This window comes from Scyliorhinus canicula, chromosome 1 (genome assembly GCF_902713615.1).
Source record: "Scyliorhinus canicula chromosome 1, sScyCan1.1, whole genome shotgun sequence".
NCBI lineage: Eukaryota > Metazoa > Chordata > Chondrichthyes > Carcharhiniformes > Scyliorhinidae > Scyliorhinus > Scyliorhinus canicula.
The window spans coordinates 109,698,959-109,715,201 of NC_052146.1; the positions used below are offsets into that span (position 1 = coordinate 109,698,959).

The following is a 16,243-nucleotide window of genomic DNA, read 5'->3' on the forward strand; positions in this document are numbered from 1 at the left end:
TGTCCAGCTGAAGGATGGGAAGCTGCAGATTACACACTAAGATTCCAAAGACATGCAGGTTAGGTGGATTGGCCATACTAAAATGTTCCCTTAGTGTCCAAAGATGTGCAGCTTATGTGGGGTTGTGGGGATAAGGCAGGGTGCTCTTCTGCATGTCGGGATTCTATTGATTACATTTCAATCTAAAACTGACTGGACAATTTTTTTTTTTTTTAAGTTGAAACATTGTACCTGGTGCTGAGTGCTTTAGGATAAAGTTTTCATCATCAAACTTCTTGCTGTAGATGGATTTTCCGCCAGTTCCATTGTGGTTGGTGAAGTCGCCACCCTGACACATGAATTGTGGGATGACACGATGGAAGCTGCTTCCTTTAAACCCAAATCCTTTCTCGTGTGTACAGAGACAGCGGAAATTCTCTGAAAGAAATGTTTTGTTAAATATCCACAAAAGAACAAGTTGAGGAATCTTATTAAACTATACACAAGAATAAGGAGTGGAGTAGGCCATTTGGGCTCTCGAACCTGTACCACCATTCAATATGAACATGGCTGATCTGATTGTGGCCTAACTGTTCTTTTCAACGTGTCGCCCATAATCCTTGACTCCACTTGTCAATCAAAAATCTGTCTAACATAGCCTTGAATATATTCAATGACCAGCCTCCTGCTCTCTGGGGAAGAGAATTGTCCAGACTATCAGCTCTCAGAGAAAAAATTCTCCTAATTTCAGTCTAAAATGAGAGATCCCTAATTTTTCAACGGTGTCCCCTAGTTCTACATTCCCCAAAAGGGGAAACATCCTCTCAGCATCCATCCTGTCAAGACCCTTCAGGATCTTATTTGTTTCAATAAGATCACTTTTCATTCTTCTATACTCTAATGGATATTGACCCAACCTTTCCTCAAAGATAATCCCTTTAATTCCAGGAATCAGTCAAGTGAACCTCTGAACTGCTTCGAACACAATTATATCCTTAAGATATCAGTTATTGTGGAAATAAAAACAAAATACTGTGGATGCTGGAAATCTGGAAAAAACACAGGAAATGCTGGAAATCCGAGAGGGAAAGAGTTACTGTGGAGTTGAATATGACTCTTCCTTTCAGTTATTCAGGAAATTACTTACTCGTTAGTGGTTCAATTTTGTGAGAAAAATAATGTTTAATTCACAACCAGACTATTGTAGATCTTAAATAAAATCAGAAAACATAGGAATTAAAGGGCTGTCGTAACATAATAGTTTTGTTACTGGGCTGGTAATCCAGAGACCTGGACGAATGATCTAAAGACATGGAGCTGGGCAATTTAAATTCAATTAATTAAATACATTTAAAATAAAAAGCTAGTCTCACTAATGGTGTTCACTAATGTCCTTTAGGGGCAGCACGGTGGCTCAGTGGGTTAGCACTGCTGCCTCATGGCGCTGCGATCCCAGCTCTGGGTCACTGTCCATGTGGAGTTTGCACATTCTCCCCGTGTTTGAGTGGCTCTCACCCCCACAACCCAAAGATGTGCAGGGTAGGTGGATTGAACATGCTAAATTGCCCCTTAATTGGAAAAAATGAATTGGGTACTCTAAATTTAAAAAAAACTAATGACCTTTAGGGAAGGAAATCTGCCATGCTTACCTAGCTATGTGACTCCAGACCAATGGCAACATGGCATCTTCTGAAATGGCCAAGCAAGCCACTCAGCTGTATTCAAAAGGGTGGCTCACCACCTCCGCGAGGACAAATATGGATGGGCAATAAGTGCTGAGTTTGCCAGATAGACCCAGGCACATCAAATGATTAGGAAGGCAAATGGTCTCCCCGTGTCTGCATGGGTTTCACTCCTACAACCTATAGATGTGCAGGGGAGGTGGATCGGCCATGCTAAATTGTCCCTTCATTGGAAAAAAAATAATTTGGTACTCTGAATTTTTTTTTTTAAAAGAAGGTAAATGGAATGTTGACGTTTATTGCAAGGAGAATGGGATATAAAAATAGGGAAGTTCTACTGCAACCATGCAGGGCCTTGGTGAGAGCATATCTGGAATACTGTGTACAGTTTTTATCTCCTTATTTGAAAAAATAGATATAATTGCATTAGAAGCAGTTTAGAGAAAGTTCACTCAACTCATTCCTGGGATGAGGGGCGTATGAAGAAAGGTCAAACAAGTTGGGACTATGCCGATTGGAGATTAGAAGAATGGAAGTTGATCTTATTGAAACAAGTTCCAGAAGGACTTAATACAGTAGATACTGGGGGCAGCATGGTGGCGCAGTGATTAGTGCTGCTACCTCGCGGCGCCGAGGTCCCAGGTTCGATCCCGGCTCTGGGTCACTGTCCGTGTGGAGTTTGCACATTCTCCCCGTGTTTGAGTGGGTTTCACCCCCACAACCCAAAGATGTGCAGGCTAGGTGGACTGGCTGTGCTAAATTGCCCCTTAATTGGAAAAAATTAATTGGGTACTCTAAATTTATTTATTAAAAGGTAGATACTGGGAGGATGTTTTCTCTTGTGGGAGACACAGTTTAAGTATAAGAGTTCTCCCTTTTAAGAAATGACAGCGACAAGGGGAATTTTGTTCTCTCGGTCATTAGTCTGTAGAATTCTCTTTCCCAGAGAGCAGTGGAGGATTGGTCATTGAATTTATTCAAGGCTACGTTAGAAGGACAAGAACAACAGAGTTTATGGGACAAACAAAAGTGGAGTTGAAACCACAATCAGATTGGTCATGCCTTATTGAAGGTCCTGGGTTTAGGCTCAAGGAGGTTGAATGGCCGACTCCTGCTCCTAAGTGCCTTGTTCCTACCCCATGAAGAAGTTAAGAAATAGTAACTCTTCAACTCGGATCTTTCTGATCAAGTCACTGAAAAAGGGAAGAAAGTTTGAAGCAGGATTAGTTTCTGACCTCATCCAAGCTTTCCATCCCCAGTTTTCCCCACCCCACCTTATTAAGCGTACCATAAGAAACAGGAAGATTGAGATGGGAGGGGGGCTATGAGCAACTTCCTATTCATGGCAAAACCCTTCTGGCCTAGACATGCGATTTGGCTCGGGGACTGCCCCCTTTACGCCTAATTGGCCGCCTTCCCACCAGGTGGTTGTTAAATGGCGTCCCAATTCTTAATTTGCCAACAGAGATGGCAGGAGCTTGCGGACCACTCACTCTCTGGTCTGACTTCTTCACCGCTCCGAAAAGTGCCAAATTAAGCCTGATGGGTTGCCACAGATGACCCATGAACCACCCAGCCCTGGGCCACTCATACTCCTCTCAGATGGAAGGTCCAGAGAGCGATGGCTTATTTAGCAGACAATGTAAATAAAAGGGGAAAAGCACTTAGTTGTTAACACAATTTATGTGGTCTTTGTTCTCAATAATTAGAAAGGTCACAGCTATGGACAAAGTTAATCTTTACCTGCAGTCATTGGAACAACATCAGCTCGTAATAAAAAGCGTAATCTGCCAACGGGCTTATTGCCAATTTTGATGTCCATGTAGACTTGAGGATTGATTCTTGTTTTTTTGGCTGGTGGTTCACCCTGAAAAAAAATTAATCTTTAAGAAACAAAATCTAAAATTGTGAATAAAATATATATTTTTTTTAAATCCACACATTTAAAACCAGAAAGATTTTTCTAATCTCACAAATCGCACCAATCCCTGATTAGTGAACAGAACTGGAGATCTACACATTTTTAAGACACTATTTTATGTACATAATTCATTAATGCTGTGCTTCAGTTTAAGCTATTTGCCACGTTATACCCAATTAATCACTTATCTCAAATATTGTGTAGGTTACAGAACGGAGCATTTTAAAAGTATAATGCACACATCACACATCTTCACCTTTGTACCAGTATTTTGCTAAATGATATAACATGTAATACAAGTGTGTACCATTTACATGATGCACTGCAACAACTTGTCAGGGCTCCTTCCAAACACGTGACCTCGACCACCTAGAAGGACAAGGGCAGCAGAAGCATGGGAACGTCACCAGTTCCAAATTCCCGCCAAGCCACGTTCCATCCTGACTTGGAAATATATCATTGTTCCTTCACTGTCATGGGATCACATTCCTGGAACTCCTTCCAGCAGCACTGTGGTGTACCTACATGTGATGGACTGCAGTGGTTCAAGGAAGTGGCTCGTCGCCACGTTCTCAAGGGCAATTAGGGATGGGCAACAAATGTTAGCCTAGCCAGCGATGCCCACATCCCATGCAAAATATAAAATGTTACTTTGATTCCAATATATTACAATAGTTTTTTTTTAAATACACTTATCCCTACAGGAATGTTCTGCAGCAGTCCAACTCATTGAGCCAGTTTAAATGCCATAAATAGCTTTAATGTTCTGCTTGTCAAAGTGAATAATAATAATAATAATAATAATAATCGCTTATTGTCACAAGTAGGCTTCAATGAAGTTACTGTGAAAAGCCCCCAGTCGCCACATTCCGGCGCCTGTTCGGGGAGGCTGGTACTTGAACCCGCGCTGCTAGCCTTGTTCTGCAATACAAGCCAGCTGTTTAGCCCACTGTGCTATACCAACTATGTGATGTTGCGTGCATTATACTTTTTAAATGCTCCGTTCTGTAACCTACACAATATTTGAGATAAGTGATTAATTGGGTATAACGTGGCAAATTGTTTAAACTGCTAAACCAGCCCCTGAATGATTAGTTTGGAAAAACTGATTATTATTAATTTTAGGCACAAGTGTTGAAATTTTCCGGCCATTTCCTCCACGGGATCTTCTAGTCCTGCTGATGGTGACCATCCCACCGGCGGTCCCTGGACGCAGAGGCTGCAAACAACAGGAAAACCCGTTGACAGCGGTGGGCTGGGAAGATCCTGCCAACACTCAATGATGGGCCTCCTCCGCAAAATATGCCAGGGGGAGGGGGGCGGAATCATGCCCATGGTGTCACCATTGGGTAAACAAAGACCAAGCTTCTCCTAATTTGTCCCAGCAACAGAGTGCCCAGATCTCACCTTCAAAACAATTCTCCATACTAGATTGGCATTTCTATTTCCCACACCTTTCGGAGCAAGATTGCCAAATATGGACATTGTCGTATTTTGGATCGATAACCACCTAAACCCGGTTAATCATTTCATATAGGACCTTTCCTGACAATAAAGCAGGTATTGAACCCATCAGTCAGGGTGGCATTTGAACCCACATCTCAGAGGTGCAGGATTATGTCAGTCTTTTTTTTGTCTTTCAAACATACCATAGGCATTAAACTAGGTCATTCTGGGATCAAAATAAACATTAACGTGCAGCAGAATTCTGCTCAACTGCAACCACAAGCTGCATTTACATGGCACCTCCAACATGGGGAAATGCTCCAAGGCATTTCACAGGAGCACAAGGCATAAAAAGTCTCACCTCCTGTGTTTGTGTGTTTCCATCATCTCCTCCTTGCTCTTCATTTTCATTCTCTTTTAAAGTCTTCCCAGCAAATTTCTTTAACCAGTCATCATCTGACCACACTGGAAAGAAGCAGACACTCTACATTTCACTCAAAAGCCTCAGGTCATTTATATTATCGATAAATAGTTATCATTTAGTAAAATTGGTAGGTCAGTCACAATTTCCATTTCAAAATGCACCAAAATCTCTTTTGGTCAGGCAATGGCAACAGGGAAATTAACTTTTAAGTGCCCACGTGTACTCATAGTATAAACTGCGCCTGTTGGTGCTGCTGCATTAAAGCTGTTTCATTATCAGAATCACTGCCATCACTCCTTTATTCAAAAAAAAGGCACCTCTATTGTTACAAACAAAAGTCCATCTCCAACTTTCCTTTCCGCAGCAAGAACTCTCCTCAATGTTGGTACTTTCCAAATCTGTGCCCATCTTTTCTGCAACGCCCTGCCTGAATCTCTGTAACCAGTTTTTGCAGCTTCTCAGAATTACCTTAATGATGTTCGTTTTCTGTCACTGTAACCATAGTGCAATATTCATTCTCAATCTCTCCGCAGCATCCTTCTCAAAATATCTCTCTTCCAGTCTCTGGTTTAGTGAAACTGCCCTGGTTTGGTTCTATTATTATCTATCCTACTCATAATCGCAGCATCTCCAGCAATAGCTTACCTTCATTAACTCCAAAGCCCTGCAATCCCACCCAGACTATCCTTAGCTGCCATGCAAATCTAAATGCAGAAATGGAGTCAGCTTCCACATGTGCACCAGTGGTTTCCATTGCCTCAGTTTTCACACACGTTGTCGGACAGCCATTTTGTTTGAATCACAATTTCATCCATTTAAACAAAGACCAAAGCCATCTGACCCAATTTCGACTCTGTACCAGTGAACGGGCATTGGATTCTATTTCTACTCTGTTTAAATCCATTAGCTAATTGGCACTCCATGCCAGTGTATTACCCCCAATCCCCTGTGCTCTGGTTTTGCTTTATAACATCATGTGAAACCTCAAAAGCCTTCGGAAAATCTAGATACACCACATCCACTGAGTCCCCCTTCTCTATTCTGCAAATTACATCCTCAAAAAGCTCCAACAGGTTTGTCAAACATGTACTCCCTTTTATAAATGTATGTTGACTCTACTGAATCCTATCAGACATTTTTGCCCCTACCACTGAAACCCGTTACCTTCAGGCTCCACTTTTCCAGTGGTTTTCTAAACAGCCTTCCATCACAACCATCTGTAATTTTCCATTCCTCCAAAGCTGCTCCTTTACCTAATCCCCCTGCCACTCCTTTCCTCACTTTTCAAACTCCAGCTCCCAAATGCTTCTAATTTAAAATTGCCAGCAGCTCTTTTAAATCTCTCCTCAATCATTCTAACTCCTCTGTTGTCTCCATTCTTCATCCCACAACTGGCAACTGTACCTTCAGCCATGTTAGTCCCATGTTAGAGAATTATTTCCCTAAACCAATCTGCCTCCACTCCACCCTCTCTTCCTTTAAAATTCTCACTTTCATCATTTGGGCACCTCATCCTCACTTATCTTCCCTGATCAGTATCCAATGTTTTATTAACACACCACTGTGAAGCACTGCGGGAGGTTCTTCTACATTAAAGGTGCTATGTAAATGTAAGCTGTTATTGTTGTTAAACCATTGTGAAATGTTGATTCCCAGCTTAATGGATCCACAGTGCACTGGGAAAGTGAATTACATGGCTTTACCTGGAGGCTCTCCAGAAACAAATTCTGCTGCAGCCACAAATCATTCATGGGGTGTGGGCCCCGTTGGCAAGGGCAACATTTGTTGCCCATCCCTAATTGCCCTTGAATTGAGTGGCTTGCCAGACCATTTCAGAGGGCAGTTAAGAGTCAACCGCATTGCTGTGGGTCTGGAGTCACATGTCAGCCAGACTGGGTAAGCATGGCTGATTTCTTTCCCTAAAGGACTTTAAGTGATCTAAGATGGGTTTTTCACTGAGACTGGTGTTATTTTCCAGATTTATTAAGGAAATGGCCCTGGTGGAATTTGAACCCACATCCCCAGTGCATTCACCTGGACCTCCGAATTACTAGTTGAATGACATTCCCACTATCCTACCGCCTCCCCAAAAAAGCGGCAACTATCAACCTGCATCACACTTGTAATAAAACCTTTTAGGTACAGAATAAGTATAATAGTTTGTAAAACCTCAAAATCTGCTTAGTCTGTTGATTAATTTGTCCATTTATTTAAGCTGTATCCATCTCCTAACCAACATCCTCGATCATCTCCCCATGTAATTTTCACCACACAACTGACTTTTTTTCTAATGCTCCTCGTGGGTGATTGGAAATATCTCGATTGGAGTCCATAGTCTGAATCCCACCACAGGTACTGCACGGAAATTCAGTGGATCAAACTTCCATCCCCCGCAAGTGTTGGTTCTCTGCAACGTTAGGTCACAATTGCCTACAAATCTTTATACAAAAATAAACACTGCTTCAGAGTGGTCACGCAGCCTGTAATTACTAGCAGCCGCTTAAATCAGTGAGCAACAGTGAGAATTCAGCATGGAGTAAATGGAAATAGAGGGAAAGAAGGGGAAAAAAGTGAGGTATTAATTTTTATTAACACGTGAAGCAGCAAGGGTGGAATCCGCAAATTAACCTACACTGCAGTTTAGCATTGCATAATTGCCCTGTGTCTTTAATCCATTTTCCTCCCAATGTGGTAGAATCTAATTTCATAACCTCAATTACTATACCCATCCACTTGAACATATCACATCAGATGTACAGCTGCTCCTCCAATAAATCATTTCAACACCATGTCTCCCATTTTCTATTCTTCTGTCCTTACTGAAAAGACGTGCTTGCAATTTAGCAATGGACTGATCTTGCACAATGAGTCCTTCATAACTGGATTGGACACGCCACAAACACAGGTTTAAGCGAATAATCACACACAGTGACAACATGGTGTGAAAAGTTATTTGTCTTTATTCTACAGTACCCTGTTTCAGAATGAGCAAAGATGCTACTCTCAAAGGATTCAACATCTATTAAAATCGTCAGCTTTTGTTCAGATCCATTTTTATTCACAATCAGTTCAAATAAACAGCAATGAGAAAATACCAGAAAGTTTAATTTTTGTTAAATCACATCTGTCTTCTGTTATGTTCCTGACCAAATTTCCACCTCCCTGCTGGAGGAATTGATTCCTTTGACATGATTTCTGCACAGACACCAAGGGCCCTCCAACAGCTGGATTAAGTAGCCATTATTTGCACCTGCAGCTTTACAGTGCTGACAGCTATTCAACTATTGCAGCATCAGAGTTTCACATAATCCTTTACATATCAATAAGGAGGCCAGTCAGCCCCTCAAGCCTGCTCCGCCATTTAATAAAATCATGCATGATCTGATAGTAACCTCAAATCTGCTCCCACCCATCCCGACAACCTATCACCCCCTTGCTTACCAAGAATCCGTCCACCTCTGCCTTAAAAATATTCAAAGATTCTGCTTGCACCACTTTTCAGGAAGAGAGTTCCAAAGACTCACGACCCTCAGAGAAAATATCTCACCTCATTTCAGTTTTAAGTAGGTGTTATAGCCTGCTGATTACTACTGGCTGGGGACTAACGGCAATCCCACAATCTTTGGTGAGTATGAGCTTCCCCAATGAGGGGGGGGCGGAGAAATCATTAGCAGGTCCCTGCATAAATAGAGCTGGCCAGTGTGGAACCAGCTAGAGAGGAGTGAGTAGTGGTGGAGTACTGCTGCTGTTGTATATATGGAATTGTAAATAAAGTTATTTCTTTCGATTCTACAAACTCGTGCTGGATTCTTCGTGGCCCTCACAAAAATGGGTGACCCCTTCTTTTTAAACAGTGACCTCTAGTTCTAGATTCTCTCACGAGAGGAAACATCCTCTCCACATTCACCCTGTCAATACCCCTCAGGATCTATTATGTTTCAATCAAGTTACCTCTCACTCGTCTAAACTCCAGCGGATACAAGCCTAGCCTGTCCAACCTTTCCTCATAAGACAACCCACCCAATTCCAGGTATTAGTCTGGTAAACCTTCTCTGAACTGCTTCCAACACATTTACATCTTTCCTTAAATAAGGTGACCAATATTGTATACAACAGAAGCATAACCTCCCTACTTCTTAAAAAATACATTTTTCTTGTAGATTTTTCAGTTTTAACAATATAACCATATAAAAACAGATGTTACAAGTTACATTATAAAAGAAGCACAACCAACAGTACAGATCACATCCAAAGACCCACCTCCCAACAGTAAACTAAACCCCATCCACCCTAACAAAGGACGGTAACCAACTCTTTAAAAAAGGAAAAGAATGGCTGCCATCTCAGATAGAACCCCTCAATTGACCCCCTGATAGTGTATCTGACCTTCTCCAAATGCAAAAATTCCATAAGGTCACCCAACCAAGCTAAGGCACTGGTTAGAGTGTGCAACACCGCTGAATCAGATACCCTGAAAATGGCCACAAAAGGGCAAAGCTCCAGTTCAATATTTATTACCGACATGGTGTTAAGGGAGACCCAAAAGCTTAGCAACTTAGGACGCAACCACAACTTACCAGCGTGGTTAGCTGGCCACCGAGAACACCGCCCACACTTGTCTCTCCACTCTTGAAAAGAATTCACTCATCCGAGCCTCGACCAGATGAACCCTACGCAACACCTGAAGTTGGATCAGGCCGAGCTGTGCACGGGAGGGTGTGGAGTTTACCCTGTGAAAGGCCTCACTCCACAACTCATCCAAAATAGGTCCCAATTCTCCCTCCCAATTTGCCTTCACATCATCCATCGGGGCCGACTCCTCTGACAACATCTGGTTAAAGCTACCCGGAATACTCCCCCAACAGCTCCAACTAAAGACAGAATCCTCCTTAACAGGGAGGATAATGGTGACAAGGGAAATGGGGGAAAAGTCTATTCGCTCTTATCCAGAGTCAACTTATATCGAAAAGGAGCCAAAACTCCTAAGTAGCTTCATTATCTCATCCATAGTGGAGATGGATCCGTAATATAAAGGAGCAGGTCATCTGCATACAAAGGCACCCTATAATCTCTACCTCCCCGCCTTATCCTGTTCCACTTATCGGAAGATCTCAACGCTATGGCCAACTTTGCAATCCCTAAGGCAAACAAAAGCGGAGATAGTGGAATCCCCTGTCTTGTAACCATTCAACAAAAAATACCACGAGCTGAAAGCATTAGTGCAGACACTTGCCATGGGGGCATTACACAATAGTCAAGCCCACAAAATAAACATTGTGCCCCAAACCGAACCTCCCAAGGATCTCAAAGATATTCCCACTCCACCATTTCAAACACTTCCTCGGCATCCATGGATACAATTACCTTTGCCTCGGGCACTGGAGAAGGCGAAAAAGAACAATATTCAACAACCGTAGTATATTGACCGACAATTGCTGACCCTTGACAAAGTCTGTGTGGTCTTCCATAATCACCTCTGGGAGGCAGGACTCTAATCGCATTGCCAACACATTGGCTGGCAGTTTGGCGTCTGCGTTCAAAAGCGATATGGCCCTCATTCCGTGGGGTCCTTGTCCTTCTTCAGGATAAGAGAAATAGAAGCCTGTGCAAGTGCAGTGGGCAATGAATCTCGGCTCAAAGACATGTCCAATATTAAGTCAACTGACCCACAAACCTCTGGTGGAATTCGATGGGAAACCCATCAGGACTGGGGGCTTTACACACAGGGAGAGGAGCGAGAGGAGTGAGAGGGATAGACTGGTGGGAAAGATGCTGGAGGTGGACAGGAGGTATGCAGAGGCACCAGAGGAGGGACTGTTGGGGGAGAGGCGCAGCCTGCAGGTTGAATTTGATTTGCTGACCAGTAGAAAGGCGAAGGCACAGTGGAGGAAGGCACAAGGGGCAGTATGCGAACATGGTGAAAAGGCGAGTAGGATGCTGGCTCATTAGCTCCGCAAGCGGGATGCGGATAAGGAAATTGCTGGAGTGAGAGACAAGAGTGGGAATGTGGTGTGGAAGGGGGTAGAGGTGAATGAGGTGCGGAAGGGGGTAGAGGTGAATGAGGTCTTCAAGGACTTTTACGGGGAACTGTACCGGTCGGAGCCAACGGGGGAGAGGAGGGGAATGGAGAGGTTCTTTGACAGGCTTTCTTTCCCGAAGGTGCAGGAGGAGAAGGTGGAGGGGTTGGGTGCGCCGATTGAGCTGGAGGAGCTAGTTAAGGGGATCGGGCAGATGCAGTCAGGGAAGGCACCGGGGCCGGATGGGTTCCCGGTGGAATTTTATAAAAAGTTTGTGGACCTAGTGGGCCCCTTGCTGGTGCGGACACTCAATGAAGCGTGGGAAGGGGGGACTTTGCCCCCGACGATGTCGCGGGCGCTGATCTCGTTAATTTTAAAGAGGGATAAGGACCCCCAGCAGTGTGGTTCATACAGGCCCATATCTCTCCTCAACGTGGATGCTAAGGTCCTGGCAAAAATCCTGGCCACCAGGATAGAGGACTGTGTGCCAGGGGTTGTGCACGAGGACCAGACAGGTCTTGTGAAGGGAAGGCAGCTGAACACAAATGTGCGGAGATTGTTGAATGTCATCATGATGCCGGCGATTGAGGGGGAGGCAGAGATAGTGGTGGCACTGGATGCGGAGAAGGCCTTCAATAGAGTGGAGTGGGGGTACCTATGGGAGGTGTTGGGGAGGTTTGGATTTGGTGAAGGGTTCATTAGATGGGTAAGGCTGCTATATGAGGCCCCAATGACGTGCGTGGCCACGAATAGGAGGAGGTCGGAGTACTTCCGGCTTTACCGAGGGACCAGGCAGGGTTGCCCCCTGTCCCCCTTGTTGTTTGCACTGGCAATCGAGCCGCTGGCGATGGCGTTGAGGGATTCAGAGAGGTGGAGAGGCTTGGTGCGAGGTGGAGAGGAACATAGGGTGTCGTTGTATGCCGATGACCTGTTACTGTATGTGGCGGACCCGGTGGGAGGGATGCCGGGAGTGATGGAGATGCTAGCTGAGTTTGGGACCTTTTCAGGTTATAAATTAAATTTAGGCAAGAGCGAGGTGTTTGTGGTGCACCCTGGAGACCAGGAGGAAGGAATTAGTAGGCTCCCGCTTAGGCGGGCAGGGGAGAGCTTTAGGTACCTGGGGATGCAGGTGGCCAGGGACTGCGAGACTCTTCACAAGCATAACTTCACCAGACTTGTAGATCAGATGGAGGAGGAGTTCAAGAGGTGGGACATGCTGCCATTATCGTTGGCGGGGAGGGTACAGTCCGTCAAAGTGACGGTGCTTCCGAGGTTCTTGTTCCTCTTTCAGTGCCTGCCCATCTTTATCCCCAGGGCCTTCTTTAGGAGAGTGACTAGCAGTATTCTGAGCTTTGTGTGGGCGCATGGGACTCTGAGAGTGAAGAGGGTGTTCCTGGAGCGAGGGAGGGATAGAGGCGGGCTGGCGCTGCCCAACCTTCTGGGGTACTATTGGGCAGCCAATGTGTCAATGGTGCGTAAATGGGTGGTGGAGGGGGGAGGGGCGGCGTGGAAAAGAATGGAGATGGCGTCATGTAGAGGTACGAGCCTGGGTGCCATGATAACGGCACCGTTGCCGCTCTCCCCTAAGAGGTTTACCACGAGCCTGGTGGTGGCGGCGACCCTAAGAATCTGGGGACAGTGGAGACGGCATCGGGGGGAAACAGGGGGCTCGATGGAGGCTCCACTGGGTGGCAACCATCGGTTCATCCCGGGGAACAAGGATGGGGGATTTAGGGGGTGGCAAAGGGCGGGCATCAGCAAATTGAGGGACCTGTTTATTGGCGGGAGGTTTGCGGGCCTGGGGGAACTGGAAGATAAATTTGGCCTTCCCCAGGGGAACATGTTCAGATACCTGCAGGTAAAGGCGTTTGCTAGGCGACAGGTAGAGGGATTCCCTCTGCTGCCGTCGCGGGGGACGATGGACAGAGTGCTTTCGGGGGTGTGGGTCGGAGAGGGGAAGGTGTCTGACATCTATAAGGTATTGCAGGAGGTGGAGGAGTCGTCAGTGGAGGAGCTGAAGGCTAAATGGGAGGAGGAACTTGGGGAGCAGATAGAGGACGGGACTTGGGCGGATGCCTTGGAGAGAGTCAACTCTTCCTCCTCATGTGCGAGGCTTAGTCTCATCCAATTTAGCCCACATGTCCGGGACTAGGATGAGTAGGTTCTTTGGGGGTGAGGACAGGTGCACCAGATGTTCGGGGAGTCCAGCGAACCACGCCCATACGTTCTGGGCATGTCCAGCACTGGAAGAATTCTGGAAGGGGGTGGCGGGGACAGTGTCGAGGGTGGTTGGATCCAGGGTCAAACCAGGGTGGGGACTCCTGATTTTTGGAGTTGCGGTAGAGCCGGGAGTGCAGGAGGCGAAAGAGGCCGGTGTCCTGGCCTTTGCATCCCTAGTAGCCCGACGAAGGATTCTGCTACAGTGGAAGGATGCAAGGCCCCCAAGTGTGGAGACCTGGATCAGTGACATGGCGGGATTTATAAAATTAGAAAGGGTCAAATTTGCCCTGAGAGGATCAATACAAGGGTTCTATAAACGATGGGAGCCTTTTCTGGATTTCCTGGCTCAAAGATAGGCAACTTGGTCAATAGCAGCAGCAACCCCGGGGGGGGGGGGGGGGGGGGGGGGGGGTGTTCCTTATTGTAGTGTCTATTCTGTAACTTTATATTGTGTTAATTTGCATTGTTGTTAAAATGCTGTGTTGTTCATGGAGGTGGGGCGAATGTTTATGATTGTTAATATTATTGTTATTTTTGGTATTTTACTATGGTGCGTTATTGTTGTATAAATTCAAAATTTTTCAATAAAAATTATTTCAAAAAAAAAAAAAAGGACTGGGGGCTTTATCCAATGCCTTTCAATATCTCCTCAGGATTTAACAGGGCCTCCTATTCCTCTCTTCTCTCCCTCTCCACCATGGGAAGGACAACCCATCTAAAAAGTCAGCCATATCCGAACTCTCCTCCGGGGGCTCCGACCTATAAAGATTCTTGTAGAATGTCTCAAAAGCTGCGTTGACTTTGCCCAGGGCGGAAGCCAAACTGCCACTCGAATCCCTCATCTGTATGATCTCACGGGAGGCCCCTTGCCGCCTCAGCTTATGGGCTAAAAGATGACATATTTGCAGAATACCCACTTCGAGCACTGCAGCTGGCCCACCACCTTACCTGTTGACAGCAGTTCAAAACTGTGTCTGCAGCTTCTTCCTGCTCACCAGCAACTCCAAGGTAGGGTCAAGCGAGTACAGATGGTCCACCTCAGGATAGAATCCACCTGCCTCTGGCATTCCACTCTCGCACTCCTTCCCATAAGTGCCTTATAAATTATCTCCCCTCTAATAACCACGTTAAGGGCTTCCCATAACGTGGAGGGCAAGACAGATTTGTTCTTGTTAAACCTGACATATCCCTCAATGACAGAAGACATCATCCCCCACCCCGCCCTCCCCTACTGCTCCATAAAGTCTATCAACGCCTTCGCTACCCCGATGCAGCCAACGACTTGGGCCGAGGTTGATCCACCTCAGATCTAATAAAGAGTTTAAATCCCATCCAAAAATTAGTTGATGCGAGTCCAAGTCAGGAATGGATATTGGGATAATAAGCTGCAGCTACTCCCCCAATCCACTCCGTCTCTACATTTATATTCAATTCCTGTAGTGGAGAAAATTGTACAGCTATTCGACTGAAGTGGACTTCACCCTCACACTCATGAGAGACCAGATGAAGACTCGTGGCATTATGAACTAAGCTTTATTATAGTTATAACTGGGCTGGTGGCCTATGCAGCTCGCTCACCAGATAGACCCACTACCCATCCTGTACAGAGAGTTATACTTCACCTTAAGTTACAAAATTAGCATATACCAAATCACTTGTTACTACTGTAGTCTGTTATGTCCAGTCGTGACTATCAATTAGGTTTACATCATGCATTGTATATTAGAATAATTAACCAATCACATCAAAGGTCCGCATGTTTAACTAAACTATCCAATAAATACAAAGGCACGCATGTTGTCTTGCAATTAATGATATCGGTGGTCCGATATCTGGTGTGTAGCTATCCATCAACCCTCCCTATCGTTATTGGCAGACACCCAGAAGCCAACGCAATGGTAGTCTGCCCCACATTGTTATACAAACCTCAGGCTAGTTCCTGCCTGAGAGCTGGCCCTACTGGCAGATCATGTCCTTATGGTGTCTTTTTACAAACTGGAAGCCTGTCTCTCACAGTCAGAACAGAAGATTTTAATTTCTCTGGTAAATAAGGAACCTAGAGTTTTTTAAAAATAAATTTAGAGTACCCAATTATTTTTTCCAATTAAGGGGCAATTTAGAGTGACCAATCTACCTACCCTGCACATCTTTGGGTTGTGGGGGTGAAACCCACGCAGACACGGGGAGAATGTGCAAACTCCACACGGACAGTGACCCAGGGCTGGGATTCGGTCCCGGGTCCTCAGCACCGTAGGCAATGATGTTAACCACTATGCCACCGTGCTGCCCAGGAACATAGATTTTTAAAACTGAATCCAATGTAACGTTTAATATCTAAAAGAGCCCTCTTCAATTCCCCTCACAATAAATTATAACATTCTATCAGCTTTCCCAATGACTGGGTGGCACGGTGGCACAGTGGTTAGAACTGCTGCCTCATGGCGCCGAGGACCCAGGTTCCATCCCAGCCATGGGTCACTGTCCTAGGAAGTTTGCACCTTCGTCCTATGTCTGCGTGGGTCTCACCCCCACAACCCAAAGATGTACAGTAGAG

The 16,243-nt window shown here is 45.3% G+C and overlaps 1 protein-coding gene across 1 annotated transcript in view; it reads right to left on the reverse strand.

The window, feature by feature from the left end:
• The window catches only part of ppie (peptidylprolyl isomerase E (cyclophilin E)), a 29,062-nt gene that overhangs the window by 4,048 nt on the left and 8,771 nt on the right, over positions 1–16,243 (reverse strand). Inside the window, exons 6-8 of the mRNA XM_038797422.1 lie at positions 5,390–5,493; positions 3,405–3,528; positions 232–417 (exon numbers count right to left, since the gene is read on the reverse strand). Coding sequence (XP_038653350.1) covers positions 232–417; positions 3,405–3,528; positions 5,390–5,493 — 414 coding nt within the window. The remainder of the gene's footprint in view (positions 1–231; positions 418–3,404; positions 3,529–5,389; positions 5,494–16,243) is intronic.